The following is a 24,831-nucleotide window of genomic DNA, read 5'->3' as shown; positions in this document are numbered from 1 at the left end:
ACATTCACCCTCCCGCTCCTCCTCCCATTATCCCCAGGGCTCTTTATTTCCCAAAGTCTTTCTAGATGGTTCCACTCCCATGTCTTGGGATGCCTGTCTCTGATAGAGAACAGCACTACCAAACACTTCAGGCATGCTTGACCAGCACCAACCTGTTATGAAGGGCATGGCAAACAGCAGAGGTTGCACTCACTGCCTAGGACCCTGCTCTGAACTGCCAAGGTCCAAAGCACTGCTCCCATCTGAGCAAGGACACAGCAAACCTCTTGTTTCTGTCTGGGATTTCAAGGGGAGCCTGCAGGACTGGGCTGTATTTTGCTAGGTGAGAAGGGGCTGCTGTGAATCCTGCCTGAGTTTCACCCTGGGATCCTTGCCAGAAGTAGAGAGAGAAGAGCTGGCGCTGGGAGCAGAGCCCTGGAGCCCCCGCTGGGGTTCTGCAATGTTTGCCCCTAGCGACTCAGGCTAGGACAAGAGCAGAGCTCCGGGGCGGTCAGAATGACCCCAGTCTGGGGCAGGGTCTGAGCACAGCGCTGTAACCCCACGGAGATCACAGGAGGGGTCGCTGCTGCCAGTGGTGGCAGGTAAGTCACGAAAATGAGAGGGGCTGGCATGTGGGATCTTCCCCCTCCTCTCTCCTTTTTGCATTTCACCCATTCCTTGAAGCTCCCCCAGGGCCTGGATGAACAGGGATATGGGCATACACCCCTCAGCTTTCAACACTAGCAAGTCTTGATCCTCCTGCACTGCTGATCCGGAGGCTCTAGGTCCTCCTGGGCTGTGCCAGGGAGCTCAGGAGCTCTCCTCCCTAAGACGGGCGGGCAGAGGGCCAAGCAGCTCCCTGCAGAGGCACGCCGGCCAAAGTGACCCACCGGGCCGCCTCCTCGCTGCGGCCAGGCACCCTCACACGTCCACGACACAGTCAGGTGAGTTTGTCCGGATAGCGTCAGAGATCATCTTGGCTCCTGACTGGCCGATGCGGTTCCCCTGCAGGCTGGGAGCAAAGAGAAGAGAAGTTCAGGCTTGGACACGAGGCAGAGCAGGATCCTTGGTGGGTAGAAGAGATGCTCCCCAGCTTTGCACCAGCATCATCTGCACCCTCCCCATGCCATCCAGGAGCTCTTGCTGGGACCCTGGTCAAAGGGGACTCTGGCTTTGAGAGCCCCGAGGCAGCCAGGTGAAAAGCTAAAGGGGCTGAGCCAGTCCGTCCCTGTGATATTTTGGAGACTATTTGGCTTTTGGGGTGGTTCTTTGCCCCAGAGGCATCCCCAGAGAGGAGCTGTGGGGTCTGGAGTTGTGCGGGTGTGGTGGCTGTCACGCCAGGAGAAGCACAGGGCACCCTTGCCCCCTGGCCCATCGGGGAGGTCCCTGTAGGGCAGCCAGGAACGGGCAGTGCCAGCGGGGGGGAAGGTCCCTTGATGGTTCCTGTGGTCTCCCCCATCCCTGCCTTACCATCCAGCGCGGCGGCTACTTACTTCACGTAGGTGAGGCCATGGTTGCCCTTCAGAGCGGTGGCGATGCAGATAGCTCCGTCCATGCCCAGGGAGTTTTCCTGCAGGCTGCAGGAGGTGGGAGGGTCAGAAAGCAGAAAGCACTGGCCAGGGAGACATGCCCACCAGGAGGGAATGCACACCATGGGCGTGGGCATTGGGAAAAGCCACCAGCTCAGGAGTTTGCCCTACTGAGAGCTGCTAGCCTGGCCGTCCCCACGCTGCTCCCTCCAGGAAGGTCTGGAAAGGCTCTTTCTGGCTTACCCCAGGGAGCAGGATACTTACTTGAGCCGGCGGAGGCTGCGGTTCACCTTCAGCGCATTGGCCATCGCCTTGGCCCCTGCCACACCGATGGAGTTTCCCCGCAAGCTGTAAAGAAAGGCAAGGCGGTGAGGAAGGACAGCCTGGGATGGCCCTGTGCTCTCCGTGGGCAAGAGGAGGAGGTGAGAGAGCTGGCCCCACATCAGCAAGTCAAGGGACAAGGCAAGCCAGGTCTGGTAGGACACAATGCAAGGGTGGAAGCAGTGCTGAGCTAAGGACCAGGGTCTCGGACACCCCCAGGGAGCGTTGTCACAGCCATGGGGACTCGGTGGCCCCACCAAGCACTTACTCTAGGATCTGCAGGCTCTTGTTGACCATCAAGGCTTCTGCCAGGGCTTGGGCACCAGCCACGCCAACTGAAGCCACTTGCAGGCTGCAAGAGAACAAGGACCCTTCAGTGCATGTTGTGAGGTAGCCATGGTGTGCTAATTAGACAGGCTGCAACACCATGGCCCCGCCACAGCCTGGATACTCACTGAAGATCTGCCAGTGTTGTATTGACCTTCAGTGCGGCGGAGAGGGCGACCATTCCCTCATCTCCGATGGCATTCTCCTGCAAGCTAAGACACGCAAGTGCTGCATCTGCCCACAGCCCAGCCACCCAGGAGCAGGGAGAGGGGCAGCGAGCACAGGGCACAGTGTGCCAGGCTTTCCCAAACGGCTTGGGGGGGTCCCGGGCCACCATGCACTTACAGCATCCCCAGCCAGGGATGTGCAATGGGGACACAGGATGGGCTGGAGCGCATGAAGGAGGCAACAGGCAAAGCCACCTCCCCTGGAGCAGCATGAGGGCAGAGTCCATGGGCAGGTCCCAGAAGGAAGACACCGCCCAGGACCTGTCCTCCAGTGTCCCCACTTACTCGAGGCTGGCCAGGCTGCTGTTGAACTGTAGTGCTTGTGCCAGGGCTGTGGCAGCTTTTGCCTGGATGAAGTTCCACTGCAAGCTGCAAACCGGAGAAAACAGGAGGTGAAGCCTGAGGCTGTGAGGATGCCCCAATCCCTCCAAGCTTAGCACCCATCTGCTCCCATCCAGGGAGATGACCCCTGTGCCCATGGATCCATCCAGGATGGCACAGCACACCTCCCATGGAAGGGCGACCCAGGGAAGCCACTCTCACAGCCTGGCGGGGCTGAGGCCCAGGAGCAGTGTCCCTGCCCTGCATCCACACAAGGGGCTTCAAACCAAGGCAGGTCCAAGGGGGAACTTACTGGAGGGACGTAAGCGCCCGGTTCTCTTTCATCGCTAAAGCGATGGCCTTGCCACCTTCATCATGCAGCAGGTTTGCCGCTAAGCTAGAGGCAAGGGACAGAGAATATAAGTCACACATGCAGAGTTTGGGACAACTCCAGCGACACTGTGCAGCAGCATGGGTGCCCTCCTGGGGCCCGTGGGACTTACTCCAGCTTCCTGAGGGTGCTGTTGGTCCGCAGGGCACGGGCGATGGCTGGGCCCCCCTCCTTACTGATGGAGTTCTCCCGCAGGCTGGGAAAAGACATGGAGCTGGGGAGGAGTGTCCGAGGCAGGGCATCAGCTGCTCCACCACAGCCCTCCTCGCCGCCCCACTCTGGGGCTGAGACCATCTATTACGACAGCAGTCTGTCTGACTTGCATCTCCATCAGCATCTGCATCCCCATCAGCATCTGCTTCTCCATTCCCTGCATCTCCACCAGCAGCAGCATCTCCATCAGCATCTGCATCCCCACCTGCATCTCCATTCCCTGTGCATCCTACAGCTGTGGGCACCCATGGCCCATCAGGGCTTTTTCCCAGCCTCCCATCCCTGCTGCCATCCTTTCATTGTGAGACATGGCTGAACCGATATTGTCCCAAGGGGAGAAAGCTAATCATGGAGAGAAGATGGTTGCAGCTGGAGGAGGGACAGAGGCTGCTATCAGCATCCCAGAGCACTTGTGGAAACAACCAGGGACAAGGAAAACTACTCGCATCCCATGTCCCGGTAGCAGCTTTTGGCTGGGGTGGCCAGAGGGATTGTCACTTACTTGAGGTTGATGAGTCCCTTGTTGGAGGAGAGAGCTGCTGTCAGCGCAGTGACCCCAGCGCTGCTGATGGAGTTGCTCTGGAGACTGAGACAAAGAGGGGAAGGCGTGAGGATGGGGCCAGTCTTGGCATTGCAGGTAGGCTGTGTGGTCATGTTTGGGGTGAAAAGTGCCCGTTTGCCTGTTTTACTGAGAAATGGGCATCTCCCAGCCATGGGAGACAGTGGGGAGCTGCGGCTAAAGGACCAACTTTGGGAGCAGCCAGGCCAGGATCAGCATCTCCTGCTCGCCACGGCAGCACTGGCCCCACTGAGCAGAGGTGACAGGCTTTGCTGGCACTTTGGGGCAGCCGAGGTAGGGGGGGAGGTGTTGCTGGAGTGAGGAGGCTGGGGTCTGTTGGGCAAGCAGGAGACCAGGCACAGAGGGGGGACTTACTCGAGGCTTTGCAGACTGTGGTTCACCTTCAGAGCTTCGGCCAAGGCAACCGAGCCATTGTCTCCTACTGAGTTGCTGGAGAGTCTAAGACACAAGAGGAAGAGCAGGTGTTACCCGCGGCCATGTTGCAACTGGCTTAGATCTGCCGGCAAAAGATCTATCTCCCCCAGGCTCTTTCTGCTTCAGCAATAAGCATGAACTTGCTGTGGTCTTACTTCCAACCTACATACACTTCTGTCCTCGTGTGTTGGTTTTGACCTGAACTAGCTTTTAATGTATCCACAGGGCCTGGAGACCTGCCACTTGCCTCTGCTGGAGGGAAGACTTGGGCTCTCAGTTCTTTATGTGGCTCCCTGCATTCCCGGAGATATGAAGAGCATCTCTGCAGGGTCGCTCCGAAAGCAGCGCTGTGGTCCTTGTCCCCCTCCACCCACGCCAACCCCCTTGGCCAAAGCTAGCAGAGTCTATCCCACCTGCGTCGCATGGCCAAGCCCCCTGCCCACCAATCCTGCCCGCAGATCCTGGGAGATGTGGCACTGGCGTCGCCATCCCTCCACCTCATGCTGCTCTTACGTCAGCTCCTTCAGGCTGCAGTTCTGTTTCAGTGCCTCCGCTATTTTCCTGGCACCGCGGGCTCCGATGGCATTTTTCTGCAGGCTGCAAAGGTGAGGAAGGTACCCATGAATGTCAGGTGCCACGTCCCCATCGGTGGCACCTCGGTCTGCTGGGTGGCTGGGAGGGGGGGACAGCAGGTCCCGGTCACTCACTGCAGGGTTGTCAGCCTGTGGTTGGTCAACAGGGCCTCGGCCAGGGAAGTGGCACCATCCTCCTTGATGGTGTTGTGCTGCAGGCTGCAAGGAGAGAGAAGCGAAGGCGTGCGTGGCAGCCCCTGTAGCGGGGCGAGGCGCCATGCAGGGTGGTGGTTGCCTGCCCTGGCATTTGCTTCCCCCATCCCTGGCGTGAGAAGCATGTCTGACCCCTGAGCATCCCTACCTGGGGGTCTCCCTCCCTCCTCTCCCATGGGAGATGCCTCCTCCTGTGCACTAGCAGCCTGTGAGCTCCCATGCAAGGGATGGACCTCGACCTCAACTTCAACTGGACCCACTGAAGCTGAGAGGCAGGAGGGTCCCAACATCTCCGGCCCAGGGCTGCCCCAGTCACCTGGTCTCTGCCAGCTGCACTCATGCTTGCTGCCCGGCTCAACCAAACCAGGTTGTGCCCAGGGTCTCCCCGCCTGCTGGCCCTTGAGGCAGGGAAAACCTCAATGGGACGGGAGAGGGCTGGGGGGGCTTGTCCTGGGGATCTGCTCTCAGAGGTGCTGCAGAAGTTGAGACTTACTTCAGGGAGAGCAGGACTTGATTTTTTTTCAGCGCATCAGCCAGTGCTTTTGCTCCAGTGGGGCCGATGGAGTTGCTTCGCAGGCTGGGGCAAGACAGGCAGAAAAGCCAAGGTTAGCAAAACCAGAGCGGGATGTGCCCACTTTAAGCCAAATGCCTCCAGGTGGAACCATCCCAGGCACTGCTGTGGGACATCAGGCCAGCAGCTCACACCTCTTGAGCGGTGGTGGCTTTGGGGGCTGGAGATCTTCCCCAGCTCGGTCAGGTGAGGTGGGATCCAGCCCTGCTGCAGCCATGGTAATGGTTCCCAGTGGGGAATGCATGCGTGGCAGGAGCTAGTAAAGGGGGAACACTTACTCCAGCACCGTCAGGCTCCTGTTCACCATCAGCGACCTGGCCAGCGCCTTGGTTCCCTTATTGCTGATCTGATTTTCTGCCAAGCTGCCCAGAAAAAGAAACATTGGGTGTTTTTCAGGGGGAGAAAGAGGTTTTTGCAGCCCCTGGCATGTCCCAGGACAAAGCTGGGATGGGTGAGCAGAGGAAAGCCATGAGGAGCATTTGGTTTGTGGTACAACCATGCAAAGTGGTGGATGCTCCAAGGTTTGCTCTCCTGGGGTGGACACCAGGCAGGGGATTGCAAGGACAGGGTAGAAGGGAAGTTTCTAGACTTAAAATTCATTTCTTTCATGAAAAGGGAGCTCAGATCACAACATGGGGGACTCTATGTGCAGCCACAAAGAAGGGCAGGGGGGTGGCAAAAGTGGGGACCCATATGTCTGCGGTGAGGCATCTCCCTGCGTGGGGGTTGGGAGCCTGTCCCCTCCATATGTCAGATGCTCCATGCAGTACCTTGGGTGTCCAGCAAATAGCCATGACTTTGGGAAGCAGTTTGTTGGGATAACCCATGGATTTCTACACAAATTTTTAGGAACAGCGAGGAGGTAGCGGTCCCAGGAAGACTGGGTGAGACAGCCTGCCCAGCCACCGCAAGGACACGGTGGGTAAGGTCACTGTGCCTGGGTGCAAGAGATCACATAAGGCTGTCCTTGTCACCAGGCACCCTGGGGAGCCAGTGAGAGAGATGTTCCTGGAGGACCCTCACCCTGGTTTTGAGGTGCCCCCAGCTCCGTGCTGCATCCCCAGGAACAGCCTGTCTGCCCTGGGCCAGGTCCTACCTGAGCTTCTGGATCTGGCAGTCCTTCACACTCAGCACACTGCCCAGCAGCTCCATCACATTGTCCTTAAACTGATTATTGTCCAGCCTGGAGAAGATACAAGGAAAGAGCAAAAGCAAGCATTTGGAGAACAAAGTGGAGAAAGGACTACTCTCCTGTGTCATCTGCCCATCACAGGTGGAAAAACTCAAGCACAGAAGCAGAGCAGACCCAGTGCCATTCCCAGGGCAGCTCCCTGCTGATGGACAATGTTGGTGGGCCCATGTCTCCCATCGACACCCAGGATTTTGAGTCACAGCCCGGTGTCCCTGCTTGCTTCTCCTGGTGCAATCTGACCAGGACTCACCTGAGGTTGTGGCAGAAGAGGAGCTGGGAGAGCAGGCTCTTACAGATGTTGTAGGTGAGGCAGTTGGAGAGGTTCGTCTCCTCCACACAGACATCAGAGACCTGCAGGAGATAAGCCAGGGCAGAGCAGTTCACAGGGGTGAGCATCCCGGCCAAGCTCTCGTTCTTCATTGCTTCTTCCACAGTCTTAGCAATCTCCATGTGCTGAATTTCATACAGGCAGTGCATGGTATTCACCGTCCGTGAGGAGATGATGTAGTCGGTGTTCAGGCAGCCCTGGAGGAAGTTGATCGCTTGGCTCCTGAAGCTGTTGTGCTCGTCCTTCACCAGCAGCCATCCAGAGAGCAGCTTGTTCACCTGCGGGGAGAGGAGCCCAGACAGAAAACGCACAAAGATGTCCAGATGCCTGTCCTCTGCCTGCAGCGACCTCTGAACAGCACTCTTGAAGTGGTTGAGGAAACCCAACTTGGGCCAGGACATCCCGCTCTCCGTGAAGAGGTCAAATATTGCCCGCTTTGCAGCCGTGTAATAATAAATAGCCGCTAGGAACTCCTGTATGGTTAAGTGGGAGAAGTAGTAGGCTGTGAAGGACTGCATCTCTTCTTTGAGTAGGAGGCGACTGCACAAGCTGCTCTGCAGCAAGGAAAGGTCAATGCCATACGCCTTCATGTCCTGCTCATAAAACACATATTTCTTTTTGAGCAGCCCATAGAAGGCCAGTCTGCCCAGGCTGCCCACCATCTTCTTGCTGTTGTTCATAGCCTGCTCAATCCTGAGTGTTTCTTTTGGCTTTTCTGGCCAGTCACTGCTCAGAGCCATTTTAAAATAATAGGAGTATATTTCTGATAGGGTCTTGGGGACAACAGTTGTTTCTTGGAATTGATCAGTGCTATTTTTAAGGTAATAACCGATTGAGGAGCCAGAAATCCAGCAAAAGCCAGGAACAGTGCACATGACGTGTAACGGCCTGTTAGCCCTGATGTGATGCAGGACTCGGCCAGATAGGTCTCTGTTGTCAAGGAACATCTGGTCCAAGAAGTCCTGCATCTCTGCAGCTCCAAAACCTCGTATTTCCGTCATCCGGTCAACAAGCCCACCGGGGATTTGGCTGGCTGCTGTTGGCCGTGACGTGACCCAGACAGAAGCCTCCTGCAGCAGGTTGCCACGTATGATGTTGGTGATCAGGTTGTCCACTTGGATCTCCTTTTTGGGATCGGTGCATACTACCGTGTTGGAAAAATCCAAAGGAGTCTTGAACTCATCCAAGCCATCGAGGATCAGCAGGGTCCTGGCGGCTCCTGCCGAGATGCAGTTTGGCTCAGTGATGTGAGGGAATGCTGAGCAGATGAGCCTCTCAGCAGAGAGCTTCTCGTAGGTGTTGAGCTCCCGGAAGGTGAGGGGCAGCACAAAGATGATGTCCCTGTTGATCTCCCCCTTTGCCCAGGTGTAGACAAACAGCTTCACCAGTGTGCTTTTGCCAATCCCAGCCACTCCGATGGTGACAGAGATCCGAGGTGGGATGCTGACCTTGGAGAGAGGCAGGAAGAGCTTCTCCAGAGGGATGCTCTTGGATACATTTCGTAAGCCTTTGGTGGCTTCAATCTGCAGGATGTCATGCTCCTTCTGCTGGATATCAGTCAAGCCTTCCACCAGCAGCAGGTTCGTGAGTCGCTGGAGGGGACCCGTCTCCAAGCCATTCCCATAGTAGCTTTGGAGGCTCTCCAGGTGCTTCTGCACCATGGGTTCTGCACAGCGAGAAATGAAATGAGGGCATGAGGAGGAGGATGGTAACCACAAATGCAAATGAGAGATGCTGCTTCACTTTTCTGTTGTGCCCATGCAGAGGGGATGTGCCAGGGCCTGGAGGGCACTAATAGGCTTAAATGATCCTGCCCAGCCTCACCCATCAGTCCAGGAGCCCATTTAAGCTCAGCCCTGGGCCTTCAGCCCCTGCCTAAGCTATGTTGTAGGAGTACTTGCCTACAACACCATCGTGCCTGTGCCTGCTATGGACCTTATTGATCTGGACCTTGATCTTGGACCTCATCGTTCTACACTTGCCTGGTGACCACTGGACTGTGTCTGAACTTGGTTGCCCTCACTGGACCTGATCCTGACCTCTGGATTGACTTCCTGGCTTGACCTCAGCCTTGTCTCATAACCATGGACTTGTCTAATGAGTTGGACTCGTAGCTGAACCTGATCACCATCTCTGGACCTTTCCTGCTCACCTGGCTCAGGTACCACGACCCCTGGTATAGCGTATTTAAAGCCTCCAGCAAAGGCTGGACAAGCAGGGGATGGTGCTGTGAGAGATTCAGAGCAGACACCAACCAAGGTTGGAGCCTTCCAACCAGGAGGGAAACCTGGGAAACCTCTCCTGGGAAAAGGGTTGCAAGGAGAGCCTGAAGTTGGGGCAGCCATCAATGGATGGGGTCAGGAATTCCCAGCCATCCTCCTCCTGCTGTCCCCCTGTTCCCAGCCCAGCTGCTGGGAGTGACTGGTGTGATCAGGACACTGAGGACATTAAAGGTTCCTCAGGCTACCCAGAGAAGTGTGCTGAGGGCAGCAAGGGGCCTGGATGAAGGTACCTCAAACCTGGCAGAGAACCCTTGTCATCCCCTGGCTGTGTCCTTCCCCAGCGGAGACCCTGAGATAGCATCGTCACTTGCACAGACACTCCCATCGGAGCTGCCAACGCTGCCCAGCTCTGTGCGCATCTTGGGGTGCTCCAGCAAGCGCCCACAGCCAGGACATGTGTGCAGACACCCCCTCATTGGGTCCAAAGTGGACTGCCTACCATAGACAGTGATGTGAAGGTAGAGCTGGGAATTGGTGGTCTCGATGAAGGTCTGCAGGGACTGGGAGGCGTAGCTGCCCTTGCCAGCCAGGACATCCACCACTGCCCTCACCTTCTCGGGCAGGGAGCTCGCCTCCTGCGCCCGGCTGGCCTCCTCCGCCGTGAGGAGGTCCAGCCTCCGCAGGTAGCAGATGATCTCCTCCAGGAACTGCGGTGAGATGGACCTCAACAGCTGCTTGCGGTAGCGGTTGATCCAAGCCTCTGTGGGAGAGGAGAGCAGGAGAGTTAGGTCTTGAACAAGCCCTGGGCATGTTCCTCAGGGGTGATGGGAAAGGCAGCAGTGGAGCAACTCATCTGACTCTGAAGGTAGCAGGGGGTAAACTAGAGCCCTCCAGAGCAACCTGCCAAAGTCCTCCTTGAGATGATGCCATCCCAAAGCTGTGGCAGGCTGTTTTGTGAGGAGCTGCTTGGTCAAGGCAGCAGCTATTGAAACTGGAGTCAAATAAACTGAAGAATGCAATCATGAAATCACATTTCCTCCTGGAAACCAAGCCCATGCAGAGATAAAAGTCTGAGCAAGATTATTTATCTTCGGAGACAGCCGTTCCCCCTGTGCCAGCACAGCAGTCCCCAAGCCCTTGGACTAGGAACTGCTGTTAACCCTCACACCTTGGTGCGTGACCTTGTCCCATTTTTTGAATCCAAAACTCCACTGAGATGATGGATGTCCAGCTGCCCAGCCACCACTCACCTTCCATCAGAGGCTTCCCGTGACATGGGTGATCCCTGGGTGAGGAGTGCTGTGTTGGCAGCAGCACAGCTGTCCCATGGACCGCCCCACGTCCCCCCAGCCTGCTCACAGCACCAGTCGAGGCTCCTCAGCCTTTATCCATGTTCCTGGTGGAAGAAGAGGAAAAGCATCGGGAGCAACATGGGACGGAGCACACCTTGAGTTAACGTGGTACTGACTGTGGTTGAGCCAAGGGCCCATTCATCAGTTTTTGACTAAGACCAGAGTCCCTGGTGCTGTGGACCTGGCAGGGGCAGAGCCGGGACCATCACGCTGCAGCATCTTTGCCCCAGACCTCATGTGCCACAAACTTGGTACCTTCACCACCACCACTCATGCTGGAGCCTTTCTCTAGCAGAACAATTGCATTAATTGCCTTGATGATGCCCCTGTGCCATCCACAGGTCACCCAGTGAGCGCCTGAGTGCCACCACTGTCACCAGAGGGGCTGTGAACCCCTCCTGCGTTGTCTTTCTCTGTGTTGTGTAGGAAGTTGTGGGGCAGCAGGCAGAGCAATGAAGGGCCCGTTTCAGTTTCGAACCCATCTCGCCTCCGTCCAGAGCTTCCGTCAGGGCTTGCTGAGCGTGGCCAACACCACATCCTGTTGCAGAGCTCTGTAGTCGCTCCACTTTTCACAGCACCGGTGAATCATTGCCTGGAGAAGGAGCATCTACCTGCTCCCTCCCCCTTGGCTGCTGCCAAACCATGCTGAGGGTTTGATGTTTTATTTTTAAGAAGTGTATCCACTCACTGAGTCCAATTGTTTTTTGAGCAGAGGTGGAGAGGGAAATACCTCCATGCCTGAGAGTGCTCCCAGCTTCACCTATGTTAGCAGATGGCCTCTCCACCAGCCCCAAAGTCATTTCCAGGAGCTGGCCGTGTCCAAGTGGGAACGTCTCAGCCCCAGGCGCTGTCTGATCATGGCAACAATGTGAACACAGTGTCCCAGTGCCCTGGTCTGTGTCCTGGCACAGCACCATTTCCTCACCTCCACCTGGCCTACAGGATGCTCTAGATCCATGCGATCACCCCGAGATGTACCTGTCAGAGGCACTGCAAGGAGGTCGCTGCCCACAGGTAGTGTTGCCTTTGCCCAAACCGACTCCTGAGTAGGACGTGGGCACCATGGGGGCTTCAATGCAGCCTCACCAACAGGTACAGGTAACACTCACTTTCTTTGGTCAAACCCAACCTCTTCCAGGGAGAAAGCACAAATGTGGCTTGACCAGGGAAACTTGGTAGAGTTTCTGGTCCATGGTGCAAGGTTAAGATGCTTGGAACATCTCTTTTGCAGGCTCCTCTGTTCATCCTCCTGCTAGGAGATCCATGCTGAGGTTTATTTCACCCACCAGAAGATGCAAGGGCTCAGCCACCAGCAGCAGCCCAGCTGTGCGGATGGCAGCCAGGCTGCAGGAGGAAGGACTAGACGCAGCATCTCCCAGGGTTGAGTCCCTCACAGACCCCACTGGCTAGATCTGTCATTGAGACCCCTTTGTGGCATGTCCTACGAAGGATGCCAAGTGTCTGAGAGGCGCTGGGTGACAAAGCCCATCCCCACCTGCCCAGATGGTTTCACATGTGGCTTTGACAAGCCCTCATAGGGCTGGGGGCTGCTGTTGTTGCTGGGTCTGAACCCACAACCTTTCCCTCCAGGAAGGAAACGTGGAGTCTCTCAGCTCTTTCTTGGCTGCCCAGCTCTGACCCCCTGGTTTCAGAGGTGGCAGAGGTCCACGCTCCGCCTGGCAATGATGGTGGCCTCACAGCAAAGCCCTTTTCTCCATACAGGGAGCAGCAGGGCTGCGGCAGCAGCTTGCCAGGCTCTTCATCCCCCAGGCAGTGGCTTAGTCAGTTAAGATAATGTCAATTACAGGAGCTGGCTGAGCCATTCACAGCAAAATTTTCACCCTTTGATGTGTTCTTGTCTCTAAGTGGCCTGGAAAGTTCAATTAAGTCTTTGCATGAAGCAGTCCCCAGGTGTCTCATCTTTGCCGTGTGACCAAGAACACAGCCAAAATGAAAGGGGGTTTGCTGCTTGCAGCGATGTTTCCTGCAGGCTTTCCTCTGAAACGCGGCTGGTGAGAAAAAGCCCTTTGATGGGGGGAAGCCTGCTCTAACACCAGAGATTATTTGATGGTGTCCTCCAGTACTACTTCAAAATGTGATCCCAATGCTGGAAACCAGCAGCCCTGGGTCAGCTTGTGTGAAAGTATCTGACTGGGAGAATAAAGCAGCTGAAGACATAAAGCAGGAGAAGAAATAATGCAGCAGCTGCAAGTTTTTCTGCTTGCAGTAGAAAAGTTTCAGGTGCAGCTCTAGGACCAGCCAGTGATGCTGAAGCCTGCATCCTAGGAGGGTGAAGGGCGTTATCTACTCTTACAGTAGTCTGAAGGGTAGAGGCTACTCCAAGCCAATCTCTATAACCCCTACAGAGATCCAAGGTGTTTCCAGGATGCGACCCATCACATCCCAAGGCTGCTGGGATGAGTCGTCTTCTGGAAGTGCCGTACTCCCCTGTGCCTGAGACTGGAAAGCGGCATCCACGTCCATCCTGCATGCATGGAGCTCAGCCCTGGATTTGCAGCTATCACTTGGCTGGGATCAAACAGGGACGAGTGCTCGTCCCTGCCCCACCGGCAGCCGGAGAAGCAGTGATCCAGCGATGGTTTGTATCTGCCCTGCCTTGCTGCCCACGTCCCTGGGGGCACTGGGATAAGAAGCTGGAGGGCAGGAGGCTGCCCAGACGAACTGACGAATGCTGTCTGCAAGCGCCAGGGAGGGAAATGGGGGATTTTGTGGCAAGAACTTGGCATTTACCTTTTTTTTGGCTGGTGTGGTCCAAGAGCCCAGCCCAGGTGAAAATCCTCCCATCTGAGGATGTCCAGTCAACACTGATGTGTCCTTCTTAGCAGCTTCAGTCTGATGTCCACCATCCCCACGTCCCACCATCCCCACGTCCCACCACGCCTGTTAGCAGAGGGTCTGTACCCAAAACCCATCAGTGCCTGGGAGCAACAACAACCGTGCTGGAAGGTCCCTGACCACCCGCACAGACAGCCTCTACCAAACAGCGACTGCATTTTTCATCACTGCGTGTCCTACTCCAAGACCTAAACTGCCTGGCATCAACACTGGAAAACATGGACCTAGACATAGGTGCTTCTGCTCATCTCTGGCTTGAATTATGTACATGCACTTTTGCTCCTGGAAGTCCAACATGGACCAAAAGAAGCTTGCCAGGGGATCTGAGATTAAGGGACAGTCTGGGGATGGCCACAGCACGAAGGTGGCTGGAGATAACAGATAGTTACTGCCTCTGTGCTCTACCCAGCCTCTCAGATCTTCCTCCTGTCAGGATGTGGTTTTGGTTTTCACATTGCAGCCATTCCCTGCCAGACAGATCCATCACCCTGTGCTTTGGGAATCTGCTGAGGACTTGGGACCGTCCTGTCCCAGGAGCTGGTGCAGCCACCGCCAGCAGCATCGTGGCCACTTCGGGCTGCAACGCTCAGCAGACAGAAATTTGTGGTTGTCGCCACGCAAGGGCTCATGGGCAGATCCACGGGCAGCGTCAGGGGACACCGGTTGGCACCTCAGCCAGGGCTCTTCGGCTAGCAGAGCCCTGGGGACCCAGCTGGGCTGGGGACAGGGCCAAAGGGCGCCTAGTCTAGATGGGCACCAAAGTGCTGGGCAAGAGCTCCTGGATGGCTACAGGGACCCACAAAGGGAAAACATCAGAAAATGGGCTGATCTGCAGTATTTAGGTACGTTTGAAGCTTTTTATGTGAGCTAATAATTGCATCATTAACCAGGCACCTGAAGGAGCAGAGAAATGCCCACTCCAGCGTGGCTCTGTGCCCCTAAACACACAGAAACCCTCAGCCCGGCCATTGCCTTCTTCCTGTCCCATCACCACGGGGTTTGCCAGTGCAGCCGGTTCCTCAGAGATCTCTAGTTTGGGGTGATGTGTCTCGGTGCAGCTCGAACCCCAGCAGCACAGCACCCATCTCGCCGCTGCTCTCCCTCCCCCAGACATGGGAACGGAGAGAAACCAGCCCCGCGAGACCTTCCCACCACTTCCTGGCGCACTGCGTTTCCTCCAGCGAATCTCAGGCTCCCTTACCAACACACTCTCGGAGCTTTTATTTATTTCTCCTGCCATATATCCAGCCTGAACTGATCCCGTTTCAGAGGTCAGTGAGCTGCACACAGACATTTGCCAAGCCAACATCTCCAGCCATCCACCTCAGCTGAGCAAATCCTGAAGCCAGGATGCAGGCTGCCACCCTTTGGCAGAACTGCAAAGCTTTCACATTATTGATTTCTGTTCTAAGCAAAGCAATGAAGTATCTTCTATATGATACCCAATTATGAAACTTGCAGATTTGCAGGTAGATCAGTTATCTGAGTTTACATATGACTTTGACACGCAGTCTTATTTTTTTTGGTCTCGATTTAATGCTAGCAAAATTTATTGCAATTACAGAGTGACCCCCTATGCCAAATCTAACTCCTACCAGGATTTTTTTCTCTCCAAAACCCCAATCAGAATAACATGGTGCAGACACAGTGGGAGTTAAATACCAAGATGTAGACATGAGGAGCCATGAAGGACCTCCAGGCTGAATGCCAGCAGTCCCAACACCAAATGTCACCAGGAAAAAGCAAAGATCAATCTACAGGTAATTCCAAACAGATGAAAACAAAGCTAAGTTCAGTGAAGAACTCTTGCAGGGTACTGCTACACCTCCCAAGTTGCAAATGGAGAATGATGCATTTACTGAGCTGATCATGTCCCCAGGACATGCACGCAGCTGATTGAAAAGCAGATCCTCTCCCTGCAAACAGCTTCTGCTCTTCTCACCTACAGGATCTCAGGGCATCAGTGTGAAAATTGGGAATGAGCTGCTGCCAGCCTGCCTCTGTCACCAATGCTAGCCCCATCCACTGGCCTCGGGGGATGCAGAGATGCTGATGGATGTGGTACCTCACCCCAGCATCCTGCTGGGGTTTGATGCTCGGGGTCAGCCCCAGCTTGCTGGGGTTACAGAGCATCAGGAAAAGTGGCCACAGGTTCTCCAGAAAGAAATTTTCCTGCAACGTGGACATCCTTTGTGCGAGCTCTGCCCAGGCTGCCCTGAATGACCATATCTGGCCTCGGATAACCCTTCCACATGGCAGCCAAACCTCAGGCACTGGTGACGTCTCAGTGGGTGACAGCACCCAGCCAGTGCTCCAGCTGGTCCTCTCCCCAGCAGTCCCATAACTATAGGATATGTAGTGCCCCTAATGACCTTAGAGTGCTTAAATAACAGCAGGATTAAGCCTAATGCACTCACACAGTCCAGCATGCTGCAGGCTCCCTGCCCACATGGGCGCCTGGGTTCAGAGCCACTAGGCAGGGCCACATGTCCCCACTGAGCTCCATCACCTCAACCTGCTCCCTGCCCCTCTGGGTCCTACACAGCGCTGGGGGATCCCCTGCAGTGAAAAGGGCCGAAGAAGCTACCAGTGGCAGCTTTGGAGAGCTCAGTGTTGCTGTTCCCTCCAGCTGAGCTCCGGGAAGGCATGCTGAGCCCATTTCCCAAAGGGGGATGCGGGGGTGCAGCTCTGGGTTTCAAGGTCCATTGGTCTTGGACAGCTGACAGACCCAGGACCCTGCCTCATACTTTGGTGCAATTTTGCACCATGCCACAGGTGAGTATGTCGCTAATCTTATCAGGTTCTATTTGCAGTACATATTGGAGATTGCTTTGGATGGTTTTGAAGTGGAATGAATTCACTAAATGACATTAACGTGGGGGCAAAAGCTGATGCTGCACAAGGCAGGGAAGCTTTGCAAGGCAGGGCAGCCTGGCTGCGGCTGCCTTCGCGTGTGGGCTGGCAGTAGCAGGCAAGGGGACAGAATTTGTGACAAGTGCCAGGTCCCCCACAAGGTTCCATGCTCGTCTCCATCACTCAGGGCTCAGCGCCATGCACCACTGCTCCTGCCAGCACCAGTGGCCATGCCATGCCAGGCTGCTCTGCTGGGTGCTGCTGGCAGTCAGTCACATCTTGCCCATCCCAGGTACCCCTGCCCAATAGCTCCTGGCCCTGCCAGGTGTTGGCCCAGCCACTCATTTCACATGGCCATCACAGCGAGAGGTCTGCAGCAGCTCATCCCCATGTGGGAGATCTGCGTGATGCCTCCCTTTCTCCCCGTACCCCTCCAAAGCAAAATCAGCCCCACCAAAACCTTACCTCGGCCTCGTGCCGCCTTCCTCAGGTCTGCGTGGGAGCAAGAGAGCAGAGAGGCCATCCTCGTCATGGTGGGAGGATGCAGCCCCTCCGTGCCCCTGCTCAGCCCTTTATCCCCAGAGCTTTGCTTCCTCCTCGCCCGGATGCTCAGCTGAAGGTAGAAAATGGAAGCCCCTCTGGTTGGTGGCCCTGCTCCTGTGGGACCTGCGGAGGCGATGGGACCCAGTGGCCAGGGCGATGTTCCGGGCAGGACCTGGGGAAGGTCGGTCTGGTTTCCCCAGCCGCCCACTGCCACCGTTTCCAGCCTGGTGGCTTTTTCTCTCTCTCAGTTTGCTCTTCAACCCTTCCTGCACTGTGGGTCTCGCTCAATCTTCCTTCCTGTCAGCGCAGGGCTGCCGCCTATGCAAATCAATGCGAGTTATCTGCTGAAAAACAGCAGTGTGCAGTAACCGCCCATAGCCCCAACAGTGGGGTCTGTCCTGGCAGGATGCTCGGTGCATGGCCAATTCCCTAGCTGCGGCTGCTTTCTCCCAGGAGAGCCACAAAACCAGGCTGACCAACATCCAAATGACACCGAATTCACTCGAAGCAGAACCACGAGCTTGCCCTGGCCTGGGAGAGCTGAGGGATTTTGCTACATAACACCCTTGCCAGCCAGGAACGCTGGGGAGATGCCATGGAAGAGGCTGGTGTCGCAGCAGCTCTGCCCTGTGCTGGGCCATGCATGGCAACATTTCCACGAGTAAATTCAAGTTGTATCTTGAAAGAGCAGAATAAAAGGGCAGGAATAAACTCCCCTTCCTTGAAAGACATTTTTCTGCCAGTGCTGAATGTTTTCTCAAATTGTGAGTTTATCTCTAAAGTGGTGGATCACATGGCACCAAGGAGCGCTGCATCCACACCTGAGGAGCCAGAGCCACCGCAGCAGCCGGAGCAGTGGGATCTCCCCTCCCCAGCTCCACTCAGGCAAGTGGGTTTGATCATTATTTTGCATTTTGGTTCTACAAAAGCCTTAATTTGTAAATCCTATGCTTTGGTAAATGTTTTTGCTGGCATTTAGGCAAATCCTATTAATTCTGAGATGCTGAGCAGAGAGGTCCCCTGAAGGCAGGTGGGCAGGGTGGCACAGCAGCACTGAGACCCAAGGCAAGTACCTCTGCTTTCCCTTGAGTCCCAAGGCAGAGCAGCAGTGCCCAGGGAAGGGGGGGAAGCACAGCTCACCAAAATAATGGGATAATCGCTCGCCACGGTGGCGTTTGCTGCCATCCTGGTCTATACCAAATGGTTCATTTTGGGGGCCAAAAGCTCCCACTGCCGGGGTGGTTTGGGAGAGGTCAGAACAAGGAGAAGTCAGTGAAGAAAACAGATGAAAATAGCACATCCTATTAGGACACCTGCCCTGGTGGGGTCTGTTTATATCTAGCAGGTAGCTTTAATGAAGCTGCATCTAAATCCGTAATTACACATCTTTCCCTCCACCAAGTCCAGCTGAGAGGTGGTCGATGGCTGATGGTGGAGATGATGGTGGCTAATGGAGCTCTCACAGTGGAGGGCTGGTGGGGATCGGGGTGGGCTCACGCGCACGGTGAACTGTTTGGGGAGGAGAGGTGGGGGCAAGCAGGAGCTGGGACCTCCAGCCATCACGCTGGGCTCTGCATCTCCCAGGGATTGCTCCGGGCACGAGCCTTGCTCTCTGCTGGTCCTAGGGCTGCGCCTGGTAAGGGGTTAAACCTTTTCGTCTCCCAAGCGTTAGGTCTGTTGGTAATTTCCTACCCTGTCAGGAGGCTGGTTTCAAGAGGAGATGGCATCTGGGAAGTCCCATCGGCTGTCACCTTCCCGATAAGCTGTAGCTAAAGATCCCTCGCATCAAAAATGACTGTGCAGAAGCCCCAGTCGGGGCTGTACCTCCTGCTTTCACAATTATTCATTTATGTTAATTAATGCATCTGAATTATTTCTTTGCAACTGTGTATGACACATCCCCCACGTATTTTCTGGGCTCTTTACTTGATTCAGCCCCAAATTTCCGAACATCTTTACTAAGTTCAACCTGCCGACTGCCCAGCAGGATGAGTTTGACCTCAGGCCCCTCGAACCAGCCCGGCGAAGCCCCTGAGCGGACAGGGAGCTCGCAGGGGTGCTCAGAAAAGCCCCAGAGCCCCCTCTCTGCTTATTTTGCCTCGCCCGGGGTCGCTTGGCAAGGGGGTGATGAGGGAGCGTCCCCCCAGCTCAGCCCAAGGCCCAAGTCCTGTGCCTGGGGATAACGACCCGTCCCATCTCCGGAGCGGGGCGGGGGGATGTTCCTTGGGAACAGCCGGGTTTTCACACCAAGGACAAGCGGAGGGCACGTTCCCGGGAGACCCGCAAACCCTCCCGCGATTGCGGCGCTGGGCCCTGCGCGCCGCGGCCGAGGTCCGGTGCTTGTGGCGGGGGTGGGCGGGGCCGGGGAGTGGGATGGACAGCTGCGGCCCGCCCAGCCGGACGTAGCCGAGCAGAACCGAGCGGAGCCGAACAGAATCGGGTCGAGCCGAGCCGAGCCGAACGCAGTCGGGTCCAGCCGAGCCGAGCCGATTCCAAGCGAACAGAGGCGAACCGAGGTAAGGAGACGCGCGACGCCGCCGCCCGTTCCTGTGAGGGGAGGCGGCTCCGCGCCGCCCCGGGCTCCCGCCGAGACCGGCGATGGGTCCCCGCAGTCGCCCCGTTGCTCCGCCACCCCCCTCCCGTGCCCGGGGAAGCCCTCCCGAGCGGGGCCGGGCCGGGGGCTGAGCCGCGGCCTCGCCGGGCCCGCACGGCGGTGCGATCTTCTCTGCTTCTCGCCCTGGCAGAGCCCCGGGACCGCCCGCGTTTCCTCATGGCCGGGAAGAAACTGATCGTGGTGTTCGGGGCAACCGGTGAGTGCTCGGGGAAAGGCCCGGCCCCTACCCGGGGGGTGCCGCCGCACCTCCGAGAGCCTCGGCGCTGCCGGGCTCTGGCCCGGGCCGGTGGGAAGGCGAGGGCTGGGCCCTACCACAGTGACCTGCCCTGCCGCTGCGGCGGAGTGGGGTGATTCGGGTCCCCGCAGCAAAAGGCAGGGACATCGATAGCTTCCAGAAAGCCCGGGCCCTGGGGCCCCGTGGAGGTTCAGGGGGTCTGGAAAGCACCCGCCTGGCTGGAGCAGCAGCCCAGGGGGGCGGTGGGGCTGGCAGGAGGATGGGTTGGAGGGACTTGGTCCTTGTGTCACAGGGAGAGCATGGGGTCAGGCAGCTCTGTCTCACAGTCCCAGCTCCCTTTATGAGCAGAGCCCTGTGGGAAGCTGGGGCTCTGAACAGGTCTGTACCTTCAGGGGCTCAGGGGGGCTCTGTGGCCCGGGCTCTGCTAGAAGATGGGACCTTCAAGGTCCGCGTGGTGACGCGGAGCCCCATGAAGAAGGCGGCCAAGGAGCTGAAGCAGAGGGGAGCTGAAGTCGTGAAGGCAGATCAGGACGATGAGCCATCACTGGAGCTGGCCTTGGCGGGTGCTTACGGAGCTTTTGTTGTAACCAACTTCTGGGAGCACTGCAGCAAAGAGAAAGAAATTGCACAGGTACCAATGCTTGCTTTAACTGGGACCACATGTGGAATGGCCTGGGGGGGGGGTTGAGGGACAGCTGTGTGGCATTGGGGTGGGGGTCATGGGACAGCTCTTAGTGCAGCCTTGCCAGCCCTGACAGTTCAAGTGGCCAGTTCAGAAAAGTCCCAAAGTCTCACAAAGAAACCAGGTCCCAGTTCTTGCAAAGCCATAACTTGTTCCCTGTTCCCTCATAGTTGCATGGCTCTTGGATCTGGTGCCTTCAGGGAGTGGTTAAATGCCATGAGACTTGGTGTGGCAGAGAGCACTGCCCGGGAGTCAGAGTAGGAGGAGTGGGAAGACTCTGCTCTGCAGAGCCTTCCAGGGGCTGAGCCAGGACTGTCGCTGCCTGCAGTCCTGTAGTTCTCTGCACTTGCAGCTTTGGGGCCAAAATGTGCTGTGGTATCAGAAATCCCAGGACAGACTTCGCAAGGTGGCACGATTGCCACGCCTGGATGGCAGCGAACAAAAGATAAGATATGTTAGGGCAAGTACGTTGGCCCTGGCAGATCTTTAGGGCTAGTGTTTGCGTGCTTGGTGGAGGAGCTAGAACCAAAGCTGGAGGATGTGTGGATTTTCTAATGTTGGATGGTGTAAGCAGAGGACTCGGCTCCACCTGGGCAGTTCACAGGGCTTGCTGGGTCTGCTCAGCCCTGGTTCCAGCTGAGGGCTTGGTGTGCCAAATGCTTGAGTAGCTTGCTCAGCTGGCATGTGTTGGATCCTGCCCTCCTGCCCAGGGCAACAAAGGGGAAGGGTGAGTGGGGATGATGAGATCCCTGATGTGTCCCATTCCCCTCTTCATGGCTGGCTTTACCCTTCACCCAGGGAAAGCGGCTTGCTGACCTGTCGAAGCGCCTCGGTCTGCAACACGCGGTGTACAGTGGCCTGGAGAACGTGAAGCAGCTGACGGGGGGCCGGCTGGAGGTGCTGCACTTTGATGGCAAAGGCATGGTGGAGGAGTACTTCCAGAAACTTGGTGTTCCCACCACAACCATCCGACTGCCATTCTACTTCGAGAACTTCCTCTCCATCTTCAAGCCACAGAAGGTCCCACAGGGAGATACCTTTGTCCTGGGTAAGATGGGACCTCTCGCTCTCCAGGTCACTGTCCTGTAGTTCTCATCTGCTCCCACTGTGCAGAGGCTCACCGAGGGGTGGAAGAACCACCAGGGCTGCAGACTGATGGGGAAAAGAGGCCTGTGCCAGGTTGACCACAACAAGTTGCAGCTTCATTATAGTCCTTCAGACCTGTTTGGTGGCCTGTAAGAAATAAGTGAGATCCCGGTCCTATTTCTGGTGCTGAGGGCTGCTTTGCAGATACCAGAGTGTCTCTGGACACCCCAACTCCCTGCAGTTGGGATGTCAGAAGTCAGAGGTAGGGCTGCAGATCCAGGCGAGTCATGGTGCTGCTCTGGCTGCTCACGGTCTCTTAGCTCAGCCTGGCAGGTGGTCTCGTGGCTTGCCACACTGATGGGTGCTCTTGGCTCTTCCTGACCTCGTGTTCAGAGGCTGGGTGCCGAAAACTCCAGCTGTACCTCCTCAGAGCTGGGCTCCCTCAGGCAGGGCTGCACTCTGGCTGGGATCAATCTCTCCCATACAGCGCTGCCCATGGGGGACACCCCCATGGATGGGATGGCGGTGGAAGACGTTGGGCCTGTTGTGCTTTGCCTGCTGAAGTCCCCGGAGGAGTACATCGGCCAAATGATCGGGCTCAGCACTGGCAAGCTCACTGAGGCAGAGTATGCCGCTATCCTCTCCCAGCAGACGGGCAAGACCGTGGAAGCCAGCAAGGTAGGAAGTGTCCCTTGGTGTCTGTGATGTTCTTGAGGTGGGGGGAAGCTGGCTCAGGGCCCTGCAGCCTGCCTGAGGTGGTGGGGAGATGGTCCTTGTGCCTTCCCAACAGCTGGGTGCTCCGCAGGTCCCTGCCCAGGCTGGGCTGTTGCTGGCTGCAGGTGGGCACCCTTGCCTGGCAGCAGCAGAGGAGCAGCACGCCTGGCCTCTCCCGTTGGTGTGGAATAGCAGGGGGGTCCTGTACAGGGGCTAAGCACAGACGGCAGTAGCAGAATGAGTGCTGCCCTGCCCCAGCAGCAAGGTCAGGAGCTGCTGGGGTGGAGGGCCCTCATAGCTTGGTGTACAGATTTGGTATCCAGGATGAGTTGCGCTGCCCCTGCATGTGGCTGGAGCATGTGTTGGTACCGAAACTGCCTTGTCGGTGTTGTCACTGAGACAACTTATGCTCATGGAGCTGTGCAGGTGTGCCGGGGCAGGTCCATGTCTGGCTCTGAGGGATAACTGCTAGTAGGGCTGGGCATCTACGGAACAGGTCTCTGCTGCATGCCCCTCCCTTCAGCATGTCTTGCCCAAGGGCCTTGCCATATCACTGTTACAGTGCTCCTGGCCTGTCTGGGCCCCAGGACTTCTTTTTATTTTGTGCTTTGGCTGTGCTGCTCTCCTCAGGCGGCCGATACAATGGATGAGGGTTGCAGTGGCTCTTTGCTTTGAGAACAGCACATTTCAGCAGAAGCAAAGCACCTCTGATGCTTTCTGCAGGTTCTACTCCCCCAGGGACAAATAAGCTCTTTTCTTCCCAGGGCCCCAGCACAGTGCAGAAGTACAGCGGTCCGCACTTTGATTCAGGCAGGAAGGGTGGGTGCTGGGGTACCAGGCGCAGCCAGGGTTGCTCAGGCTCTCCAGAGCTCTCCCGGATCCCCCAAGCCTGTGTTTCTAGAACCCCTCAGCCACAGCTTGTGCCCCAGTGCAGGGAAGGGCTCCCTCGTAACTGCTCCAGGCCTCTGGCTGCTGGGGAGAGCAGGTTGCATGCCTGAGCCCACACTCAGGCCAGCTGTGTGCCAGAGCCGGGTGCAGGCCCTAGGCAGGTTGGGCTGTTCCCTGCCAGGCAGGGCTACAGGGTGCTCAGCGGCGCTGCCCTGCTGGTGGCTGCAGCTCTGGGGGGCAGCTGGCTCAGGACAGATCCAGAACAAGCTTCTCAGCATCTGTGCGGTGTGATTTCCCCACCACCACCTTGTCTCCTTCTCACGCTGCACCTGGAGAAGGGTGGACTGGGGAGGCACTCCTAGGTCAACAGTGACTGTGAGACTGGCCTGCTTTATCTCATCTCCCACCAGCATGCTCTGTCAGAGGCATTCCTCCACCTTGCCCTCACAGGGCAGGGCTGCTGCTTCCTTTACACAACCCCAACCGAAATGACTTGCAGAGCCTTCTTCACCAGTGGAAGTAACGTGGCAGGCTGCTGTAATGCAGAGCGCTCCTCAGTTTCCGTGCATGGTCTAAGGGAAATGCCCCAGCAGCTTCTGCTCTGTGACAACAGTGGTTTTTTTCCCCCAATTCTTTTTGCAGATCTCACCAGAGGAGTATGAGAAACGTGGCTCCCCTGGGGACAAGGAATTGGCCGCTATGTTCCGTTTCTATGCCCTTAAGCCAGACCGCAACGTTGACCTGACCATGAAACTCAACCCCAAGGCCCGCACCTTCCATCAGTGGGTGGCAGACAATAAGGCTGCCTTCTGACCCTTCCCTCCCTCCTCTTCCACCCAAGCTTCTGCAGCAGGTAGTGGGAACTGGCGAAGAGGTGAGCTGCACGGAGCCACACTCCCTCTCCACTAGCGCCCTGGTGAAAGGCTGACCCAAAGAGCTTTGGTCCATGCATGCGCTCCAGGGCTCTCCTGCAACTTGGTTGAGGCTATTTAGACAAGTGCAACTAGAACAAGAGGAAAGGCTGTACAGCTGCAGGCAGGCAGGAGAAGCACTACCTTTGCACGCTGTCTTCAGGGAGGTGTTTGTTCAGTGATTCTGGGTGTTTTCACAGCTGTAGGGTGGTGGTGGTGGCTTGTTTTCCCAGGATCACCCTCTTTCCTAGGGAGCTCTGAGCATACAGCACCACTTGGGTGAGCTGAATGCGTAGTCCCTCTGGGCCCTGAAGGGCAGTGCCTTTACTGCAGGTACCCAGGCAGGCCCACAGCAGGCACTGCTGCAGGCTCCTAAGCAAACAGAAAACATGGGTTTCTCCATGGACCAGCTTCAGGCACCGCAGGTGAGCCAGCAGGCAGAGCAGCATGCCTGGAGAGACAGAGTGCTTGTGTTGGCACCACCCTGCCAAAAGGGGACTGTGCAGTGACTTCCTGCGCTGTGTAACATGAAAGCTGAGCCTAACTCCTCAAGTCAGACAGCTCTCAGCTGTGGCCTAGCCTTTGGGCTCCTAGAGGTAACTTCAATCGCTGCCCCCATGAGTTGAATAAAACCTTTGCAAGACTGTCCAACCTTGGGATTTAAGACTCATAAAGCTCCTCCCCCCACACTACCATA

General features: G+C 56.6%; 2 protein-coding genes across 2 annotated transcripts; one reads left to right on the top strand and one right to left on the bottom strand.

Annotated features, from left to right (window-relative positions):
• Positions 1 to 900: 900 nt before the first annotated feature.
• NLRC3 (NLR family, CARD domain containing 3) lies at positions 901 to 19,776 on the bottom strand. The gene is made up of 19 exons (XM_010567041.1): positions 19,467 to 19,776; positions 18,931 to 19,035; positions 9,918 to 10,160; positions 7,101 to 8,856; positions 6,755 to 6,841; positions 5,937 to 6,020; positions 5,581 to 5,664; positions 5,010 to 5,093; positions 4,816 to 4,899; positions 4,243 to 4,326; positions 3,811 to 3,894; positions 3,208 to 3,291; positions 3,018 to 3,101; positions 2,669 to 2,752; positions 2,285 to 2,368; positions 2,098 to 2,181; positions 1,773 to 1,856; positions 1,473 to 1,556; positions 901 to 991 (listed from the first exon to the last, which is right to left on the bottom strand). Exons 1-19 carry the CDS (start codon positions 19,774 to 19,776, stop codon positions 901 to 903), a joined length of 3,684 nt encoding a protein of 1,227 aa, XP_010565343.1.
• NMRAL1 (NmrA-like family domain containing 1) lies at positions 19,775 to 24,127 on the top strand. The gene is made up of 5 exons (XM_010566993.1): positions 19,775 to 19,814; positions 20,246 to 20,484; positions 21,334 to 21,583; positions 22,109 to 22,299; positions 23,866 to 24,127. Exons 1-5 carry the CDS (start codon positions 19,775 to 19,777, stop codon positions 24,034 to 24,036), a joined length of 891 nt encoding a protein of 296 aa, XP_010565295.1. The 3' UTR covers positions 24,037 to 24,127.
• The last annotated feature ends 704 nt before the right edge of the window (positions 24,128 to 24,831 follow it).

This window comes from Haliaeetus leucocephalus, unplaced genomic scaffold (assembly GCF_000737465.1).
Source record: "Haliaeetus leucocephalus isolate CR32 unplaced genomic scaffold, Haliaeetus_leucocephalus-4.0 Scaffold224, whole genome shotgun sequence".
Taxonomy (NCBI): Eukaryota; Metazoa; Chordata; class Aves; order Accipitriformes; family Accipitridae; genus Haliaeetus; species Haliaeetus leucocephalus.
This window is presented reverse-complemented; position numbering and strand designations above follow the sequence as displayed.

Coding starts and splice junctions, on each gene's coding strand:
- NMRAL1 (XM_010566993.1), top strand. CDS start 19,775: ATGGCCGGGAAGAAACTGATCGTGGTGTTCGGGGCAACCG. Junction 21,584..22,108: donor GGGAGATACCTTTGTCCTGG/GTAAGATGGGAC, acceptor TCTCCCATACAG/CGCTGCCCATGGGGGACACC. Junction 22,300..23,865: donor AGACCGTGGAAGCCAGCAAG/GTAGGAAGTGTC, acceptor TTCTTTTTGCAG/ATCTCACCAGAGGAGTATGA.
- NLRC3 (XM_010567041.1), bottom strand. CDS start 19,776: ATGAGGAAACGCGGGCGGTCCCGGGGCTCTGCCAGGGCGAGAAGCAGA. Junction 19,036..19,466: donor GCTCGGCTGGACCCGACTGC/GTTCGGCTCGGC, acceptor CTGTCCGCTCAG/GGGCTTCGCCGGGCTGGTTC. Junction 4,900..5,009: donor CACAGGCTGACAACCCTGCA/GTGAGTGACCGG, acceptor TCACCTTTGCAG/CCTGCAGAAAAATGCCATCG.